This window comes from Haliotis rubra, unplaced genomic scaffold (assembly GCF_003918875.1).
Source record: "Haliotis rubra isolate DU_JTF1 unplaced genomic scaffold, ASM391887v1 Scf713, whole genome shotgun sequence".
Lineage (NCBI taxonomy): Eukaryota > Metazoa > Mollusca > Gastropoda > Lepetellida > Haliotidae > Haliotis > Haliotis rubra.
The window spans coordinates 327,944-351,517 of NW_025767428.1; the positions used below are offsets into that span (position 1 = coordinate 327,944).

The window sequence follows — 23,574 nt, forward strand, 5'->3', positions numbered from 1 at the left end:
GTTTTACCCATATCCCCACCATGTCACCCCTGAGAAGCACCAGGACACACCCCTACCATTCCCGGCACCCTACTCCAGTGAATACAACACCACCATCCGCATCCCTGACGTGTAGGTCCATGTAATCCTCTGTCTCATCAACTGTTGCTCAGCCAGTTTCGTGGACATAATACAATTTTACAAACTATTGCTTTCATTTAGAATCTGTCCATGCGTTTCATTATCTTTTGCTTCTGAGAAGGAGGTGAAACTGTCCAATCCGGTTTGGTTATTGGCCATCAAACACATTTATCGACGGTAAAGTAAGCATGTTCAAAACGGATTCTGAAACGATATCTTGAACATCATGACCAATTCAATGGGAAATTTCCACCACAGCTCAACAACTATGAGAACAGCTCATTTCCGGTATGCTGACCAACCTAAAGATTTCCAATGGAGGAAGAATTAACACAAGCTTGGCATGGAAAGTATGCAGCTTTCAAACCAGCTATCCATCGCGGTCAAACAGATTCATCACCAGTTGGTCCTGAAGAGTGATTACATGGACAAAGGTCCATCCACATTTGTCCACATATACTGTAAGCTACACAAGCAGGGGTACCACAGATCACACCTCCATCCAATATGTCGACCACCTGGCAACCGTTATACAGGGTATCTTGTTCACACAACCTGTGTGCCAATAGTTAGGTCAGAACACTGCTCATTAAGTGATCGGTTCCAATAGAACTGTTTGGACACCTGGTTCGAATCCTGTGGCTGGAATAGTTTACATGAACCGTTGTATGATTCCCTATCGAGTTCCCTCTTCCTCCGAGAGCTCTGCATTCATCTCGATATGACTACATACCAGACTCTGTAATTCTCAGCGTAGGGTGCGCTCGTGGAAAGCGATTTAATTTAGAATGTTTAGCAATCGTTCGATAGAGGTGAAGGATCCAGAAATCTTATGATGCATCCGACGTACGTCTATAGAACTACAGGTACTTTCCCTATCTTCAGCATCTTCACAAGTTCAACATGCTATCTGAAGATTCAGTTTCAAAACGTATTACAAAGCAATGCTTCATTTAGCAAAATGCACAGTTCTATCTAAACCACGTGTTGGTTTTAAACAAGAATATTAATTTGGCAAGTTTGAAAGTATGACATTTCATAACTAATTATGAACTCATAATAAAACAATTACCGAAACTGGTCTTGCAAAGCTCTACCTTCTAACATATGTATTCTCAATTTATTGGCTTACTCTTGCAGGTAATTTGTAGCAAGTGTTTAGTATTACACCCGTACACCTGCGGCTTCTATTGAAGTAGGCCTGTGTTCTTCTCATGTATATTTGCCTACATTCCTCCTCACAGATCAGTGTCAGTCATCAGACGGGTCGTAGGGTTTGGTTAATTCGAACTTCTTAATCTAATGTTTTGTAACTAATATTTATTTAATCTTTCAACAATATATAATGTAAATGTATTTAATTACAAATATTTGAACATATTTCGTGCAGAAACATTATTCCCCAAGTTTTGTTTTGTATTATTACATCATCAGTCTTATTAATGTGGACAGTATTAAGTAATAGTGTTTAAGAAAACTGGGTTAGATGCGGCGGTAAGCAATATTCACTCACCCAAGACAACTTTCACACGGTGTTGTTCTGAGTTTGACATGACATTCTAAGTGCATACATACACTAACGGGAGTTCACATTGACTTCAAAGACAATCACATTACAATGTTAGACCACAGGAATACGTACACAAGTAGAAGTTAATGAACCATGTATGCCATTGACCATCCTGTCATAAAAGAGTCATAAAAAAACTATTATTCCTTAAGAGCTACGAATTCCTGTGGCTAAATAGATTGAGTCAGATAGTTAAATATTGTGGATGTCCTTCTAAAGGTGTCCACGGACTTGGTTCTAATGTATTATTTCGATCGTAAAGACGCGACAAAATTCCCTAACTGATGAGAAGTATATATTTCTTTGAATTTTCATAATTTCCAGTGTATGGTCCTGTTGATTATTCTTGTAGCGGTGAAACATTTGCAGTCGGCGGTAAATGTCACTACACATATATTCGATTCAAACTTCAGACGACGCGGTTCTCAATCAACGTTTTCTACAGACGCATGTCATGATTGAGAGTAATTATTGATCATGTGTTGAAACACGTTTGTGCTGATGCATCAGAAAGGTTTCTTTTTATCAAACATGACAAAATGGCATCATGTGCAGTGGAATGCTTAACGATTAAACGTTGAAACAACAATTGTCTTTAAGCCACATTTCAACGACGTCAGTCATGTTTGAAATCAAATATACAATATACGAAGAAACATATGCTCTCAAATTAAAACATGTATTGATTTAAATCTGCTGTTATGTAGCTAAATGGACTTTATTCAACTGTGAATGATTTTTTTTAATCATATGGCAGAAAGACATAATATAACCGACAGCTCTTCAGCAACTGGGATAACCTTAAAGGTTCGTTAATTACACTGGGGTCCACCATGGTTTTTGTTTCATGCAATGTAGTAGACTAATATGTTTTAGTAATCTAGTTACAAGTAAATGCTTTAAATATTCTACGGAATATAAAAAATTATGTCCACTATTACTGCAACAAAAGTAATTTTTCCATAGGCTTAATCAATTATACATGTATTTTCCACACTATCTATGTATATGTTTACACCTAAATACAGAAACAAATTTGATGACAAATATAATTTTATATATGACAGGAATGTTAATATAATTAATAAATAATAATATGTAATAAAACGGACAAGTATCACTCGCTGTATTTTTTTCTACTACATTATCTCTTGGTTAAAGCAAAATCATATAACTTCAGTATCATCTAAACATCAAATGTGTTTAAAATCTAAACGTGTTTAGATTACTAGGCTCAAATGCTTCATGTGTTTAGAATATAAACACATTTCTAAACACGTTTAGACCTAAACACATAAGTGATGTGTTCAAAATCTAAACGCCGTTTTTACAGTGCATGGAAGGGTGTAAATTGACAAAATGTCGTGAGAGTCTGATAGGTATTATAAAGTCCTGCTGGTCTTCTTGAAATGGCAAGCTTACAGATAACGTTGACTTGTTCTTGTCGTTATCGGACATGTCCATTTGGCAACTGAGACTACAGCGTAGCTCAGAGGATAAGGTGTTTGCTCGTCATTCCTAAGATCCAGTTTCGAACCCTCACATGGCGAAATGAGAAGAGCCAGTTCCTAGTATCGCAGCTGTCATACTGCTGTCGTACTGCTGTCATACTGCTGTAATACTGCTAAATGCCTACCTCTGTGCTTTAGATGTGTTGTAATCAGGTTACATGGAGGCCGTATTAATGTTGATTTTGAAAAATACATAAATGTGTAAGATCTTACATGAACACCACAGCACCATCGTGACCAGACTGAGTTGAAATCAATTAACATAAAGTGTAGGGCAGAAACAGAAAGGATCTTAGAAAAGGATTTGACAACCGAAAGGGACATACCTTATCAAAATGTTACTAAGCGGTATGTTTGGTATCTGTGAACAACTCCAATTCATCACACCAATACATCGCCATTAAAGGACCATTTCCATTGTTTATTTCAACGACCATTAAACATGTCTTTTTGACCTCAAGTATATACGTTTGTAGGCAAGGCTAGGGTTGATTTAGAATACACGATACTTTTAAATACCCTTACATATAGACAGACGTGGACGCAACAGTTGTATTTGAACTATGTTTACAAATTATTCCTATTACATATAATGTCAATGTAGTTCGACAGTCCACAGTGCCTACCGATTACATAATTTTCATAGGATCGAATTACAGACAATTTAAGTCCTACTTATGAACACCGTTTAAGCACACTGAGTGTCATTACATGTCCCGTCGCGTGCATGTCAGAGGAAACGCTTTCCAATAATCGAGAGATCCGACGTTGTTACACACGTAAACAAATTGTGTCCATTGCGAAATTAAACATATCAAGTGCTAGCTGTTATCTACATTTAATACAAAGATGTGGAACGCACTTAACGGAAGACGGTAGACGGCGGCCAGTAGACATCAACATCATCATATTATATTTGAGATAAACGACGAAGGTACTGCAGGGAGATTAAGCCAAGCGCCAAGAGAGGTAGTGATGATATTTCATCCGACATAACCTTTTCAGGCACATGCCTCGTGCCCTCAGGTAACCCTAGTATCGCTGATCCCATAGTGATACTACAGGAAAACATAATTGTGATCAATCCGTATGACTGCAAGACATATACTAGTATACCATAAGTATATGAATGGACATAATGCAGTTTTCACTTCACATACGACATCAACATATGTATCGCTAACTTACAGTTCCATGAGAATGGTAACTGGCTCTTGGAGAGGAAGAAACCCATTACTATTACAAGAAATATTTTTACTACAATTAGAAGACTACTCGTAACAACTAAAATGATACGTGTTTCAGTACATGCCATGTGCCGTACAAAGCAAAGCTTTCTTATTTGACAAAAGCTGAAAACAGTTTTGTTCCAAACACAAATACCATCTTTCCACAGAGAACAGCATACAACCCACAGCACGATACAAAGGTTCAGGTAAAGATCCAGGCAAGAATTGTTTTCAGCAGCTTTCGACAAGATGCGGGTTTTCGGGCTGAATAACTTGGCTGAAGCAAACGAATGAATCACAATTGCGCGGACAGGTGTTCATGATTTCAATCATCGGATTGTCTGGTCCAGATTCAATCACTCACTGACCACCGTCATAATTCTAAATCATTGCGGCGTTCAACAAGAAACCAACACATACACAACACAAAGCGTTACAACGCATGACGCTTAAGCCAAAGCATTCTTCGTTTGGAAATATTCTTTGGCTGGAGAAATGGCAAGTTTGAATGACCATTCTTTCCATACCCTTTCCAAGCTTGAAAATAACAATAACTTTTCCTCGATCAAACCTGTCGGGTTGGTGTCAGTGGCCACTTGGACCTTGTTCAATTTCAAGTGGTTAAATAACATGAAGAGCGTATCATTACAACAAATGAACACAACATTACACAATGAATCCTTACCGGTTTTGTTGACGCGGAGGACAGCCATGCTTCCTTCGTCTTTCTGCTTCTCAGAGGCCGGTTTGTGTTGCCTGATAAAATAGAACGGAAAACACGAGGGGTCAGAACGATCAAACATTTACTTTACAGATATTGATCAAAGACCAGTGTCATATGTTCCCAAACAAATAAACTCGTATCAATCAGTGGACGGTGCTTCATGGCTGTTAACCCCACCTTACAGTAATCAGTAAAGTGGTTGGGAAACGCAAGAATAGAACGTCGAGCAATATAAACATACGTATATATTGACTGAAAGGCTTTAAATGTAGCTTCTTTTTTAACTGCATGACTGTTGTTGGGTGTATTAGGGCTTGTTCTGGTACATGTTCTACTATAAGTGTTTCAGAGGGAATTTGGGAAATTGTCGAAGTAATAATTTGTTTCCATAATATACACATACTAAGTTCTTTAAGGTTGGTCCTTCTGGCACAGACCCTGGAATATATGATTCAGTTGGGAATATGTTTTGTATCGGCTGACAGCATGTAGCTCAATGTAGGGACCTAGTTATGTCTGGCAATTAAAGTTACATTGACAATACCGTGGCCCAGAAGTCGTACAGGACGCTGAGTACAGTAGACTGCTGATAGGTCTTGCATCCTGTACATATAAAGGGCACGACACACGCTGTGAATGCGGTTATAACCTGAACCACTGAGTAGAGTGTGTGAGTGAATGTGGCTTTACGTCGCTTTTAGCAATATTCCAGCAATATCAGAAATGGGCTTCACACAATGTATCCCTGTCGGGAATGGAACCCAGTGTCTTAGACGTGACGAGCGAACGCTTCAGCCACTAGGCTAACAAAACGCTTCATGAACAAATCGGACTTGTGTGTTTAGGGTACTTCGAACTGTGGTTTAACTTTATAACAGCTGACCATTTAATTAGTTTCTGGGGAGAGTGAGATCGGTCTTAGACGTTCAACACGATCATGGCTGCAACACCGGAGATCATAAGCAGTACCAGTTTAGGTTTTCATATGAAGGTCTGCACATGTATATAAGACCCGTCGTCGTCAAACATACATCTGCGAATTATAATATAGATTGTTCTTTCGTCTACTATACAGTCTTTATGAGATCATAATAATCATAAACGTAAACTTTAATCGTGTTTCCACCAAGTGATTAGAAGTTGCATAATTACAAAGAATTTAAATTTATAGGTTGTTTATATTATATATGAGTGTTGGCTTCATGTGGTAGGAAAGTCCGAAACGATGCATTTCGTACCGTAAAGGAAAATGTGTATGGTGCTGATAATGTTTAGTCAGGGCAAATGTGGGATCCGAACCCAGATTCTGGGATTGATGCACGCCCACGGGACTCTAATCTGAAAAGCGAATTGCGGCGCCTTTGACGACAGAGCCAAACTTGTCCCAGCTATGCTTGAAAGTTACTAGCCAACAAAATAATTCACTAGCCCGAAATTTGAATTTAGAAACTAAGCAAAAGATTACAAAAATAGACGAGAATAAGATATTGTCGGCATGGCACGGGTTTCATCATTAAGCTCCTAATATGATGAACATTTTTATCAGGCCATAATCGTGCATGATATAAAAGTGTATTATAACTTTACAAGTCGGAGAGTAATATATTTACAAAATGACCCCATGAAAATTCAGTAACCAGGCGGGCCAGTGACTGTGGAGATTTACTAACCCGACTGGATTTCCATTAGCCACGGGCTTGCAGGCCAGTGAGTATTTCGCACACTGGCTCTAACTCAAGTTCGGGATATTTAGTGATACTGTTAAAACCTTATTGACTCAGTCACAGATAGGGGAGGTGGAGGGTAGACTAGTGGTTAAGGCATTCGCACGTCACGCGGAAGACCCAGGTTCGATTCTCAACATACGTCCAATGGGTTAAGCCGATTCCTAGTATTCACCGCCTTGATATTGCTGGAACATTGGTTTAGGCGGCGTAAAACCCTGCTCACTCACTCCAGAACTCCAGCTCAACACCAACTCCCCAGCTCCATACCAACTCCGCGTTCTCTAATCACAACATCAACGCGATGACATGGTCAATCTATTCATGATCATTTCAGGTGTTTAACCAGGAAAGCAGTTACGAAGCCTTTATCACATCGCGAATAAATCACCCCAACAATTTCCTTTCAGCGGGATATTATTATTTTCTTATTAATGAGCCGGTGACTTACGTTCAACACTAATTGCAGGATCGATACCGTTTGATTTTCAAAGTCATTGTTTACAGTTGAAGACACATAACGATTTATGGATTTATTTCGTAAATATAGTCATTCATCTTTGATGAAACCATTGGTAAATTACAGCTTGTTTAATATTTAATCATGTATTCTTTACACATCTACTCAGTGCCCAGATTTCCGTTAAACGCAATCACATATAACTGTGGAAGGGGAAGCAACTGTCGCTTGTTAAGAGTAGTCGACGGCAGGCAGGTGTTGACGTTGATTTTACATACACCTGGTTTCGTTTCAACTATCAACAATGCGGGCAGGGTTCTGAAGATCCCCATGTTTACCCTTTCTCTGCTGCCACCAACACAACTCTTGGCACGAGAGGATCAAGAGGCCTATTCATATATGTAATTATGATATGAAGAGGGTTTCAATGGTCACATGTTATTTCATATCACATATGTTTACCATGTAAATGTGAGTGTTATGATCAGTTACAAATTATGTTTACTGATGGCACTTTTATAAAGACAGACGGACTGAAGGTCAGGCAGGCAGAACGACAGACAGACACAAAGACAGCCATACAGGCATACTGAGAGCCAGTCGGAGATACAAGAACCATGTCAGACAATAGAACCCTCCACCCTCGCTCTTCCCTCAATCGTTTATATTTAACAATTCTAATGGGAGGGCGTGGTTTGATAAACACGGAGACACTCCATGGCAGAGTTGTATAATGCTCTTTTGCACAGATGTATTTGTCTGATGATCCTCTTGTGAAGCATGCAGCACAGCTATCTAAAACTGCCCATGGATATTGGATAGAATCGCAACGTCAGTGCTGATTTTGTTGTTGGTTCTGTACTGCTGGACGTACAGAGATCAGTGTAAACAAAGCGAAGTGCCGTATAAAATCCGCACAATGAAAGGCTCTCTGAATGAAGCCTGTACCGGGTTTATATGCAGTGTTGATGAGAAGAGCAACCCGGGCTTCTCTTGGATTTAGTCTGCCCCTTAAAGTGAAAGAGGTTTCTGTTCGCTACCCAAGGCCAACCACTTCAGAATCGTTACCGCCAATGTGTTTTTGTCACATCAAAATGTAAATATGAAAAGTAGATTTAGTAATAAATTCACAAAGACACAGTATCTTAAGCGATATGATGGCGTTGCTCGGTCCTTTTCATTTTCGTTTTTGTAATGGTTGTGGTTTTGACTCCAAGGAGTGTAGGCAGATTTAACAAGATGGGTTTTACGCGCTACTTAAAATGACTCAAGATGTTGATTTTCCCAGGGTAGGTGTTAGATCGTTCACAGTGGTGCTGCCACCTTGTTGAAATATCCGTCACATTACGTATACGGTTCGTATTTGGGACACTCTGATCACAGATGCAGATTGTGACCTAGGAGATAAAGCTAGCTCAAAAACGCATGATAAATGTGACCCCTTTCTAAATGGTATTGTGTATTCACAGCATAAGCATGCTTCTCCATGGCCAGTTCCATGCAACTGTCAAATTACAATCCGAGATTCTTTGAGTCAACAGCATGGCTTGTGCTGCATGCAGCCAACATGTACCTCAAGCTCTTGAGTGTTATTGGTCCGAATCACGGGTCTAGATATAATTCTCAATTCTGTTTAGTCCTGGTTTAATTTCAGCATGCTGGCACTTGTCCATTGGTTGATATCAGGTAGACACATCTCCAGTCTGCCGGTGGCACGCTCCCAGTTATTGCAAGATGGTATAACTTTGTAAATATGTTTGTTAACTTTGTTATCGGCATAGACAAGGTATGGTAGATAATAACGGCGACATATTTCACCCATGGTCTTACAGGCCGTACCTAACTGGTCCGAGTACGGATCCTGGTGGTACGCCAAAGCTGTGGCATTTTCTTGTGAAGATGCTGATCCTATTTCCAGACATGAAGGGCTGGAACCAAGAGAGAAGCCCGAAACACCACAGCTATATCCACAGTATGTTGTGGTCGATGAGGTCAAAGGCGAAAGAAGAGCCCAGAAACATGAGCGCTACAGAAGTTTTGCTGTTCAGACCTGTGCAATACCAGAAGAAGGACAGTATCTGTAAATGTCCTATTCGGTAAGATGATGGAAAGTTACCATGGAGATTGTGAGTTGCAAGATGAAGTTGGAACAAGAAGAAACAACTTTCTCCAAGATTTTAGGCATGAAGCTTAGACACTGGTCGATAACACTTCACTGTTTCTGTGTCCTAGCCAGTCTTCTGAAGCAATGGTCTGTCGTAGGCCCTCTGGGAACAAACCGGGACTTGTGATTCCATCAGTGAATTATTTCTGATGGATGTGATCAGCGGCGGCGCTTATTCCACATATTGCTTCAGTAGGTATGTTGGGAGGGGATCAAGTTCACAAGACTTCAGTAGAGAATGATCGTGCGATTCTCATCCTTGCTAACCGGTGTTTAGCGCATCATACGTTCCCTAGCAACTCCATAACAACGCCATAATTACACAAATCCGCTCCCATAACTGAGACATCAAGGACATCCGGAAGATGAGGACGCGGGAAGAAATGTTGTCTCATATCGTAGCAACTTTAGTAATGAACATGTCCCGGAACCTGTTGGCAACAGCTTTATGAGATATAGCCGAAGTTATGTACACACAGATAGACAAAGACAGACTGACAGACATGCATACATACAGGCAAGTAGACAGGGGAGAAATAGCCCGACGTCTAAACGGGAAGACAAACAGACAGACACTCATGCATATATATAGACAGACAATGAGTGAGTGAGTGAATTTTAGTTTTACGCCGCTTTTAGCAATATTACAGCAATGTCACGGCGGGGGACACAAGACTGACAATGACAGATACAGGACGGCAGATATGTGTAGACACTATCGGACATTGATACATATGGACACACAGGCCGTTAGACCGGAGAGCAGAAATGTAGCCTGGCACGCATACAAAACATAGGTAGTTCTATGCCATGTCTTCATGTGGTTGAATGTTGCTTGATAATATTTACAATGTTTAAAATGACTTTACGTGAGATGTGAAGCTGAAACAGTTTAGTATGTGTCTATTTGTTCTCAGCCATTATGTAATGCCTGACAAACGTATTCATAAACACATGCTCTGTCATCGTATCGCATGGTGATAGTCACAATTTTAAGATTGTCTGGCCTGACTCACATGTTTACAACAGCAAAGTACAGCTGTAATACTGCTGAAATAAATACATACTCATGATATAGTCAGAACTGTAAAATCGACTCTGTTTTTAGCAGCTTTGTCACTTCTAGTTAGAAACATCTGATAAAGTACAGACATATTATCAAACCACAATGACATGAACATTCATAAAGAATTTGTGCAGTCCGTTTACATAGCCAGACATATGATTACATACTGTGTCTAACCATGCCAAATGTTTATATTACCAGACATGTATTCTGCACTGCCGTGATGTGAGTATTTACATTGACGTGCTGTGGGGAAGGGATAACTCACCGGTAGATATATCACCACTGCCATGTCCCTCACACTGCCCAATACTACACACTAGAACTACAGCTCGTAAGACACGCCGGCCTGACTGTACACATCCTGTGAGTCACGGGACAACCAGCCCAGCCTTGGTTTGCAATATGTACAGTTATGTCGCTGTTGTACAGTGTGTATAATGTAGTCTCTGATACACAGTGTATGTACAAGTCTGTACAATGTATGTGTACACTATGAGTAGACTGTTGTGTATGGTGTACAGTATAGAGAGAGAGAGAGTCTTTATTTCCTCCAGACGATCATCCGAAGATCAAACATATTATATACATGTAGATACAAGAAAGGGGGCAAAGTTACAAAATTGATATAGATGTATATACAATTATATTAATCAAGATGAATACCTAAAGCTACAATTTACATAAGAACATACATGTATATGTGTATACAATTAATTTATACAAGAAACTTCCGAAAGTGGACATACATCATTATAAATCTGCAGAGATCTCCCGGATCTACTTTCCCAAATGCTAAATATACTTTGATTACTACTATGTATTTGTTAAAGTCGTGTTGTGTTATAAATATATTTTATTGTCCAAAAGACAAAGGGATTGGACACAAGTGCACCACTTAAACTCGCCTACTAAAGTTCTTTGTTAAGATTCAGTAGAAATTCATAATTAGGAATTATATTGGAACCTGAATCGTTTTGAAACGCCTAGACTAATCCAGCATAGATAGATCTCTCTGGAAGATTGTAACATTTATAACTATACAATAGAGCAAGCCCACGATTCTATCATCTCACGTCGACACCAGCGATTGTGCGAAGATGGTATTTTCACCCTGGATATCCAGCCTAGGCCTATTTTGGAAGCTTGACCGCTATTACCGCTACGCGAAAGTTATGATCACTGACTTTTTTGCTTTATTTTCTATGTGTTCCATGTTAATAGTAACATAATCTGTAAACTCTGTGCCGAACTGATATCACGATTGTAATTGATAAATCTTGAAAATGGTCGACAAGCAGACAGATTATAAATCCTTTCTCGTGTATTATAGGGCGCTTTAGACACTAGATTCTACGCGAGTGCCGTCTTTCTTTGACACCTGTGGTTTGTCTAAAATACTCCTATATATGAACATAAATCGCATCATGTATTATCGAGATATTATCAATGTTAATACGAAGAAAGATTCCGACCTAGTTCTTTCAACAAATGATGGTAATTTTAGTGGCATGTTAGCAAGTCCGGATCCTATCTTATACACTGCCGTAAAGGGCCATGTCTGCGTATTGTATACCAGTAAAACTGTCATCATCTCCTTCATATTTATATGAGAACTTTACAATTTTCAAGGGATAGGATTGGTAATTTGCTGTTCTTATCCGTCTGTCACGGCTAGAGAAAAACAGCATGAGACTGAGAAATACGCAAAGGCAGAGATGGAAAGATAGAAAAACAGTGAGGGAGGCAAAGAGCGGAGAGGGAGAGACGCAAAGGCAGAGAGAGGAGAGAGAGAGAGAGAGAGAGAGAGAGAGAGAGAGAGAGAGAGAGAGAGAGAGAGAGAGAGAGAGAGAGAGAGAGAGAGAGAGAGAGAGAGAGAGAGAGAGAGAGAGAGAGAGAGAGAGAGAGAGAGAATCCACATCTCCCCCAATGTCATTCCAATGTTCAGCTACCGGTGACTAACACAGAAGACGATATTTCATACTTACAATTACACCCAGCTGCTCAAATGCTTACATGTATCCACGGTGACAGATACCCACTGATATATATCAAGACACGTGTCAGTATATAGTTATGGGGCGCGTATGTTGGCTTAAAGGCTATCGTATTTTTCTCCTTTTGGCATCTTTGATGGGCATTTAGAAGTTGAGGTGATGACAAATGATAATACTTTTGGATATGCAACTTTTTTCTTGATGATCACTTGTTTGACAACGACATTAGAATCCATGTTGAAACGTCGTCTTTCACAGAATAAAGACGTTGTATATCCATAACAATTATCATCGTTCTTCCTTTTGGCATTTTTATGTACATCAACAAGTGCACAAACAAATTTACAACTTTTCCCCAACAATGGAAGTGAAAGCTATTGTCATTAATGACAGCAATTGCCATACTAACAACGAACAGAAAAGTTAATCCGAGCTAGCTGTGGAACAACACAGAATCGTTGGACAATGGGATGCTTTGTATGATATCCCAGGAAAGACACAATCCCATACCCTGACTTGACACTTGAATGCCAGAGGTCTTTGATGTACAAAGTAAACAGCCATAGAACTTGACATTAGCAGACATCTTGTTGCGTAAATGTCCCCATTACTCTCAGATTATTAAATCGGAGCGAAATGTATTATTTTCAGTTTTTGTTGAATGCACATTAAACCGGAGATTTAATGTTAAGAGCTATGTTTTCAATTTGAAATGTTGTATTTTAAAGATATGATCTGCTCCCTTTTACTTTTACTCTTTGTCTTCCGATTTTCAGTGTGTGTACGGTGCCTTTGCTGATGTACAGTATGAACTGTACAGCTTCTGTTGTAGAGTATGTGTACAGTGCCGTCACTAATGATGCTGTATGTACAGAGCCGTCCCTTGTACAGCGTCTCCTGTGTGATGTTTCTCATTTACAGTCTTTTTTCACCGTTGTCGTTGATGTCTAGTGGGTACGGTGCTGTTTCTGTTGTCCATTGTGTGTACAGTGGTGTATGACTCATACACTGTCCAATATTCTAAGTAGATTTATACAGAGTATACTCTGTGATTCATTGTGTGTACAATGCTGTAATTGTTAAACAGTATGCTCAGTACTGGTTCTGATGTTCACTGTGCACACTACTGTCTCTGATGATAAAACGTCTAAAGTAAAGTTACAGTGTTGGAACGAACACTTTACGCCGCTTTTAGCAATATGTCTGATGTAAACAGTCACATCTGATGTGGAATGTTTGTACAATGCTGTTTGTGTTTCATCATTTGTTTGGAATGTTTGTACAACGTTGTTTGGGTTTCATCTGAGGTTTACAACGCTGTCTCTGAGGTTCAACTGTCTCTGAGGTTCGCTGTCTCTGAGGTTCAGCTGTCTCTGAGGTTCAGCTGTCTCTGAGGTTCAGCGTACATGCTGCATTTGATTAACGTGTCCTGGCAGTCCGTCAGGCGAGCTGCTTAACATGTGATAATGGAATACCTTATGTAATACTCTAAGATGACACATCCCACGCCCCAAGTCAACGCTTGATTACATGTCATTTATACGTTTACAGAGCCACCCTGATAGAGCACGACCTTGACTAACACCTCAGTACACATTGCTGTTCAGCGAGTACACAACAAGAAATCGTTTTCACACTAGTTACGTTTGGTCATAATGGAATATGTAAGCGACTGTTGTATAGCCAATGTTTTCAAGTGATGTAAACAGGCCAGTTTCTGTCCAATAACCTCTCCTACATGTATATCCACATTCTTCAAACAATTAAAAACGTGTATTTGGATGAATGAGTGACCATCCTTGTATTTGATATTTAATTGCATGGACAAGGGGTTAATTTCAGATCTTTCACAGTTGGTTTGAATTGACAAAGCAACATCATAGTCGTATGAATCAAATCTTTTCAATATGAATGTCAACATAATCAGAAAAATAGGCGTCAAAACGTTTTGGGAAATCTTTAAAATGTTTAAGCTGATCTGTGACCTTCATCTCCGTCTGTCTGTGGTATATTAGTCTATATATCCATTTACTTCACGTATTCCATGAAACGCCTGTTCTACGCTTTTGTTTCAAATGGAGATGTCGTATTCTAAGGATGTTTTGCTCTCTTGTATTGAGTATAATTCGCTTCGTCTTTATCATGCCAGTTACCATATCGACCAAAATCTCATAGCACATGAAGTCTTCTGTACATTGTTATCGAAATAACATTTTAATTTCCTGCTGCATTTTGGACATATTTGGCACTTATAAATATATTTTATATCCAGTTGTAAATTTAGTGAAAATTCTTCTGAAGCATATGCTTCTATCTGAGGCAAATAACATCCACAGTCCAGGATTGATTCAAAGGCACTATACACCTTTGGCTATAACTACATGCAAATCTACATGAATGTAGATCATGCCCACCAGTAATATTAAAATGCCTAAAATGATGGGTCTCAAAAATATTCAGGATATATGATGTTTACTATTTTCACAATGGTGGTCAAGCCATTTCCAAGACACTGTTTCTAGATAACATATTGCGTCCAACCTGCTGCATGGGACTCTTAAATATCAGTATTTCTATTGCATCTGTGAGCAATACGATCAAAATCCCTCAGTTGTTCGAATTCTGTTGTATTTACCTGATTGACTTTATCTATGAATTCCTCTACTTATCTTTAATTGATATGTATGGGTCATGTTATCGACATTGGAGCTGTGATCTGGCGATCTGTAAAATCAAGCTCAATCCGTCTTCTTCAATTAATTTCACCACGGAGTACATGGTGTATTTTACAATTCTATTTTAAAAATGACTGAGGTACCCTTATGGCAGTGTCAAACTGTGAGGCAGTACATATCCAGAGGTAAGAAAATACATGAGCAGTGATAATAGTTATTTTCGACAAAGATGGTAAAATTCACCTCTCAGCAATAGTACTCAAACTTGGATGAAAGGGCTAAGCAGGGAGTATCCAGGGTATAATCATCACGCCGAAGACCCGGGTTCGATTCCCTAAATTGGTTCAATGTCTGAAGCCCATTTCCTGTGTTCCCCGCCGTGACATTGCTGGCAGTTTGCTGAAAGCGGCGTAACTCAATATTCACTCACTCACTGTTTACACCCCAGACTTTGTAATCAATGAAACCTTGGAAATATCGAGAGATTTAAAATGTGTTCTATTTGCAAATGATATAATTTCCTGCTTCGAAAGGTTTGAATGTATTATCGTGTCAATGGGTGGTCTGGTCCATCACTTGATTGTCTGGTTTGTATGGCGGCATGCAAAAAACAAACGCTTACCTGTGTGTTGCTGATGCTACCGTTTATCCTTTTTGCGATCACCTACTGTCACTGGTATTTAGGGATACATTCTTATACTTTAACCCCTTGTGGTCAGCCGTTTTCGCCAAATGGAATCTATTTCAGTAGTTAATCGAGAATTATTCTGTGATGTATGCATTGTTTGCCGACGTATAAAAATCATTCTTTTACGAATGCTTCTGTTGTACTTTATCAACGTGTGAGACGTTTCATTACCTGATGAAGGAGCAAACATACACTCCGAAACGTTGTGTTATTCACAATAAAGAAGTTGACGTCCATAAATCTTGCTTTTCTTATGCATTCCACTTCCAAATGCCCTTCAAAGATTTGATCCGACAATAACATGGAGATGATGCAGTAATATTCATCAACAAGTTCAATAAGACCACCAGACTTGCCGAAGGAGTAAGTGGACTATCCGAAACGTCGTGTTGTTCACAATAAAGAAGTTGACATCCATAAACCTTGCTTTTCTTATCTTGCCACTTCTTAATGACCTTCAAAGATTCTAATCAACGAATCTAATCAACGAGCATCAACTAATCAACACTTTTCTTGTGTTAGTGTGGTTTTAAGCAGGAATTTTTTCGTTCCTCTGAATGATCGTTGTTGTCATGTGTACTACAATTACCTTTTTGTCAACAGTGTACTAGTAACATTGTTGTCATATGTACTACAATTACCTTGTTCTCAACAGTGTACTAGTAACAGTGTTGTCATGTGTACTACAATTACCTTGTTCTCAACAGTGTGCTAGTAACAGTGTTGTCATGTGTACTACAATTACCTTGTTCTCAACAGTGTGCTAGTAACAGTGTTGTCATCTGTACTACAATTACCCTGTTCTCAACAGTGTGCTAGTAACAGTGTTGTCATCTGTACTACAATCACCTCTTTCTCAACAGTGTGCTAGTAACAGTGTTGTCATCTGTACTACAATTACCTTGTTCTCAACAGTGTGCTAGTAACAGTGTTGTCATCTGTACTACAATCACCTCTTTCTCAACAGTGTGCTAGTAACAGTGATGTCATCTGTACTACAATTACCCTGTTCTCAACAGTGTGCTAGTAACAGTGATGTCATCTGTACTACAATCACCTCTTTCTCAACAGTTTGCTAGTAACAGTGTTGTCATCTGTACTACAATCACCTCTTTCTCAACAGTGTGCTAGTAACAGTGTTGTCATCTGTACTACAATTACCCTGTTCTCAACAGTGTGCTAGTAACAGTGTTGTCATCTGTACTACAATTACCTTGTTCTCAACAGTGTGCTAGTAACAGTGTTGTCATCTGTACTACAATTACCTTGTTCTCAACAGTGTGCTAGTAACAGTGTTGTCATCTGTACTACAATCACCTCTTTCTCAACAGTGTGCTAGTAACAGTGTTGTCATCTGTACTACAATCATCTCTTTCTCAACAGTGTGCTAGTAACAGTGTTGTCATCTGTACTACAATCACCTCTTTCTCAACAGTGTGCTAGTAACAGTGTTGTCATCTGTACTACAATTACCTCTTTCTCAACAGTGTGCTAGTAACAGTGTTGTCATCTGTACTACAATTACCCTGTTCTCAACAGTGTGCTAGTAACAGTGTTGTCATCTGTACTACAATCACTTCTTTCTCAACAGTGTGCTAGTAACAGTGTTGTCATCTGTACTACAATTACCCTTTTCTCAACAGTGTGCTAGTAACAGTGTTGTCATATGTACTACAATCACCTCTTTCTCAACAGTGTGCTAGTAACAGTGTTGTCATCTGTACTACAATCACCTCTTTCTCAACAGTGTGCTAGTAACAGTGTTGTCATCTGTACTACAATTACCCTGTTCTCAACAGTGTGCTAGTAACAGTGATGTCATCTGTACTACAATCACCGCTTTCTCAACAGTGTGCTAGTAACAGTGTTGTCATCTGTACTACAATCACCGCTTTCTCAACAGTGTGCTAGTAACAGTGTTGTCATCTGTACTACAATTACCCTGTTCTCAACAGTGTGCTAGTAACAGTGTTGTCATCTGTACTACAATTACCTTGTTCTCAACAGTGTGCTAGTAACAGTGTTGTCATCTGTACTACAATTACCTTGTTCTCAACAGTGTGCTAGTAACAGTGTTGTCATATGTACTACAATCACCTCTTTCTCAACAGTGTGCTAGTAACAGTGTTGTCATCTGTACTACAATCATCTCTTTCTCAACAGTGTGCTAGTAACAGTGTTGTCATCTGTACTACAATCACCTCTTTCTCAACAGTGTGCTAGTAACAGTGTTGTCATCTGTACTACAATTACCTCTTTCTCAACAGTGTGCTAGTAACAGTGTTGTCATCTGTACTACAATTACCCTGTTCTCAACAGTGTGCTAGTAACAGTGTTGTCATCTGTACTACAATCACCTCTTTCTCAACAGTGTTATAGTAACAGTGTTGTCATCTGTACTACAATTACCCTTTTCTCAACAGTGTGCTAGTAACAGTGTTGTCATGTGTACTACAATCACCTCTTTCTCAACAGTGTGCTAGTAACAGTGTTGTCATCTGTACTACAATTACCCTGTTCTCAACAGTGTGCTAGTAACAGTGTTGTCATATGTACTACAATTACCTTGTTCTCAACAGTGTACTAGTAACAGTGTTGTCATCTGTACTACTACACCACTCTTTCTCAACAGTGTGCTAGTAACAGTGTTGTCATCTGTGTACTACAATCACCTCTTTCTCAACAGTGTGCTAGTAACAGTGTTGTCATCTGTACTACAATTACCTTGTTCTCAACAGTGTGTGCTAGTAACAGTGTTGTCATCTGTACTACAATTACCTTGTTCTCAACAGTGTGCTAGTAACAGTGTTGTCATCTGTACTACAATTACCTTGTTCTCAACAGTGTGCTAGTAACAGTGTTGTCATCTGTACTACAATCACCTCTTTCTCAACAGTGTGCTAGTAACAGTGTTGTCATCTGTACTACAATCATCTCTTTCTCAACAGTGTGCTAGTAACAGTGTTGTCATCTGTACTACAATCACCTCTTTCTCAACAGTGTGCTAGTAACAGTGTTGTCATCTGTACTACAATTACCTCTTTCTCAACAGTGTGCTAGTAACAGTGTTGTCATCTGTACTACAATTACCCTGTTCTCAACAGTGTGCTAGTAGCAGTGTTGTCATCTGTACTACAATCACCTCTTTCTCAACAGTGTGCTAGTAACAGTGTTGTCATCTGTACTACAATTACCCTTTTCTCAACAGTGTCCTAGTAACAGTGTTGTCATATGTACTACAATCACCTCTTTCTCAACAGTGTGCTAGTAACAGTGTTGTCATCTGTACTACAATTACCCTGTTCTCAACAGTGTGCTAGTAACAGTGTTGTCATCTGTACTACAATTACCCTGTTCTCAACAGTGTGCTAGTAACAGTGTTGTCATCTGTACTACAATTACCCTGTTCTCAACAGTGTGCTAGTAACAGTGTTGTCATCTGTACTACAATCACCTCTTTCTCAACAGTGTGCTAGTAACAGTGTTGTCATCTGTACTACAATTACCTTGTTGTCAACAGTGTGCTAGTAACAGTGTTGTCATGTGTACTACAATTACCTTGTTCTCAACAGTGTGCTAGTAACAATGTTGTCATGTGTACTACAATTACCCTGTTCTCAACAGTGTGGTAGTAACAGTGTTGTCATATGTACTACAATTACCTTGTTGTCAACAGTGTGCTAGTAACAGTGTTGTCATATGTACTGCAATCACCTTGTTCTCAACAGTGTGATAGTAACATTGTTGTCATCTGTACTACAATCACCTCTTTCTCAACAGTGTGCTAGTAACAGTGTTGTCATCTGTACTACAATTACCTTGTTCTCAACAGTGTGATAGTAATAGTGTTGTCATATGAACTACAATTACCTTGTTCTCAACAGTGTGCTAGTAACAGTGTTGTCATGTGAACTACAATTACCTTGTTGTCAACAGTGTGCTAGTAACAGTGTTGTCATGTGAACTACAATTACCTTGTTGTCAACAGAGTGCTAGTAACAGTGTTGTCATGTGAACTACAATTACCTTGTTGTCAACAGTGTGATAGTAACAGTGTTGTCATATGTACTGCAATCACCTTGTTCTCAACAGTGTGATAGTAACATTGTTGTCATCTGTACTACAATCACCTCTTTCTCAACAGTGTGCTAGTAACAGTGTTGTCATGTGAACTACAATTACCTTGTTGTCAACAGTGTGCTAGTAACAGTGTTGTCATGTGAACTACAATTACCTTGTTGTCAACAGTGTGCTAGTAACAGTGTTGTCATATGTACTGCAATCACCTTGTTCTCAACAGTGTGATAGTAACATTGTTGTCATCTGTACTACAATCACCTCTTTGTCAACAGTGTGCTAGTAACAGTGTTGTCATCTGTACTACAATTACCTTGTTCTCAACAGTGTGCTAGTAATAGTGTTGTCATATGTACTACAATTACCTTGTTGTCAACAGTGTGCTAGTAACAGTGTTGTCATATGTACTACAATTACCTTGTTCTCAACAGTGTGCTAGTAACAGTGTTGTCATATGTACTGCAATCACCTTGTTCTCAACAGTGTGATAGTAACATTGTTGTCATCTGTACTACAATCACCTCTTTCTCAACAGTGTGCTAGTAACAGTGTTGTCATCTGTACTACAATTACCTTGTTGTCAACAGTGTGCTAGTAACAGTGTTGTCATGTGTACTACAATTACCTTGTTCTCAACAGTGTGCTAGTAACAATGTTGTCATGTGTACTACAATTACCCTGTTCTCAACAGTGTGGTAGTAACAGTGTTGTCATATGTACTACAATTACCTTGTTGTCAACAATGTGCTAGTAACAGTGTTGTCATCTGTACTACAATTACCTTGTTCTCAACAGTGTGCTAGTAATAGTGTTGTCATATGTACTACAATTACCTTGTTGTCAACAGTGTGCTAGTAACAGTGTTGTCATATGTACTACAATTACCTTGTTCTCAACAGTGTACTAGTAACATTGTTGTCATCTGTACTACAATCACCTCTTTCTCAACAGTGTGCTAGTAACAGTGTTGTCATCTGTACTACAATCACCTCTTTGTCAACAGTGTGCTAGTAACAGTGTTGTCATCTGTACTACAATTACCTTGTTGTCAACAGTGTGCTAGTAACAGTGTTGTCATCTGTACTACAATTACCTTGTTCTCAACAGTGTGCTAGTAACAGTGTTGTCATATGTACTACAATTACCTTGTTCTCAACAGTGTACTAGTAACATTGTTGTCATCTGTACTACAATCACCTCTTTCTCAACAGTGTGCTAGTAACAGTGTTGTCATCTGTACTACAATCACCTCTTTGTCAACAGTGTGCTAGTAACAGTGATGTCATATGTACTACAATTGCCTTGTTCTCAACAGTGTGCTAGTAACAGTGATGTCATATGTACTACAATTGCCTTGTTCTCAACAGTGTGCTAGTACCAGTGTTGTCATATGTACTACAATTACCTTGTTCTCAACAGTGTGATAGTAACATTGTTGTCATGTGTACTACAATTACCTTGTTCTCAACAGTGTGCTAGTAACAGTGTTGTCATCTGTACTACAATTACCTTGTTCTCAACAGTGTGCTAGTACCAGTGTTGTCATGTGTACTACACTTACCTTGTTCTCAACAGTGTACTAGTAACAGTGTTGTCATATGTACTACAATTACCTTGTTCTCAACAGTGTACTAGTAACAGTGTTGTCATATGTACTACAATTGCCTTGTTCTCAACAGTGTACTAGTAACAGTGTTGTCATCTGTACTACAATCATCTCTTTCTCAACAGTGTGCTAGTAACAGTGATGTCATCTGTACTACAATTACCTTGTTCTCAACAGTGTGATAGTAACATTGTTGTCATGTGTACTACAATTACCTTGTTCTCAACAGTGTGCTAGTGCCAGTGTTGTCATGTGTACTACAATTACCTTGTTCTCAACAGTGTGCTAGTAACAGTGTTGTCATATGTACTACAATTACCTTGTTCTCAACAGTGTGCTAGTAACAGTGTTGTCATGTGTACTACAATTACCTTGTTCTCAACAGTGTGCTAGTACCAGTGTTGTCATGTGTACTACAATTACCTTGTTCTCAACAGTGTACTAGTAACAGTGTTGTCATATGTACTACAATTACCTTGTTCTCAACAGTGTGCTAGTACCAGTGTTGTCATGTGTACTACAATTACCTTGTTCTCAACAGTGTGCTAGTACCAGTGTTGTCATCTGTACTACAATTACCTTGTTCTCAACAGTGTGATAGTAACATTGTTGTCATGTGTACTACAATTACCTTGTTCTCAACAGTGTGCTAGTACCAGTGTTGTCATGTGTACTACAATTACCCTGTTCTCAACAGTGTGCTAGTAACAGTGTTGTCATATGTACTACAATTGCCTTGTTCTCAACAGTGTACTAGTAACAGTGTTGTCATCTGTACTACAATCATCTCTTTCTCAACAGTGTGCTAGTAACAGTGATGTAATCTGTACTACAATTACCTTGTTCTCAACAGTGTGCTAGTAACAGTGTTGTCATCTGTACTACAATTACCTTGTTCTCAACAGTGTGATAGTAACAGTGTTGTCATGTGTACTACAATCACCTCTTTCTCAACAGTGTACTAGTAACAGTGTTGTCATATGTACTACAATTGCCTTGTTCTCAACAGTGTACTAGTAACAGTGTTGTCATCTGTACTACAATTACCTTGTTCTCAACAGTGTGCTAGTAACAGTGTTGTAATCTGTACTACAATTACCTTGTTCTCAACAGTGTGCTAGTACCAGTGATGTCATCTGTACTACAATTACCTTGTTCTCAACAGTGTGATAGTAACATTGTTGTCATCTGTACTACAATTACCTTGTTCTCAACAGTGTGCTAGTAACAGTGTTGTCATGTGTACTACAATTACCTTGTTCTCAACAGTGTGCTAGTACCAGTGTTGTCATGTGTACTACAATTACCTTGTTCTCAACAGTGTGATAGTAACATTGTTGTCATATGTACTACAATTACCTTGTTCTCAACAGTGTGCTAGTAACAGTGTTGTCATATGCACGACAATTCCAGTGCTGTCAGCAATGTTGTCATGTGTAGTAGAGCTTAGATCTTGTCAGATGTACTACAACACAATAGTTGCAGCAATACAATGGTTACATTGTTGTAAGCAGTACACTAGTCACATTGCTGCCAGCGGTGATATAGATACATTGTTTTCAGCACCGTTACAGGAACAGAGTTGTCAGTTACATTTATGTGCACTGTAATGATTACATTTCTGTCAGCTGTAGTTACACACTTGCTAACATACTATAATTACGTCATTTTCAACATAGTGATAGTAATACCGCTGTCACCTATGTTACCTATGCTTGCTAAGTTATTGTCAGCAGTTCTAGGTACATTGCTATTAGAAGTGTTGCAGTTACATGTCACAGTGTCACAAGGTTTAAAGTCACAGTTGTCAGCAGTATGATGCTTCAGTTGTTTTATTGTTTTTCCAACAGCGTAATAGTGTTGTTGTTGTTGTCAGGAGTACCCCCACTACCAATAGCTATATAATTCTGTCAGCTGGATTATAACAACACTGCCATTATTAGTATACTATTATTATTATTGT

At 39.0% G+C, this 23,574-nt stretch overlaps 1 protein-coding gene across 4 annotated transcripts in view; it reads right to left on the reverse strand.

The window, feature by feature from the left end:
• LOC124259212 (inositol 1,4,5-trisphosphate receptor type 3-like) overlaps positions 1-23,574 on the reverse strand; it is a 177,526-nt gene that overhangs the window by 139,938 nt on the left and 14,014 nt on the right. The window contains exons 1-2 of one of the 4 annotated variants that reach the window (XM_046693317.1): positions 13,321-13,326; positions 5,116-5,186 (exon numbers count right to left, since the gene is read on the reverse strand). Coding sequence is in view for 1 of the 4 variants with exons in the window: in XM_046693310.1 (XP_046549266.1) it covers positions 5,116-5,186 (71 nt within the window). In the remaining 3 variants the exon portion in view is untranslated. Of the gene's footprint in view, positions 1-5,115; positions 5,187-10,836; positions 10,911-12,556; positions 12,656-13,320; positions 13,327-23,574 lie in introns of those variants that run through there. The other 3 variants (XM_046693315.1, XM_046693316.1, XM_046693310.1) reach the window with 3 other exon arrangements.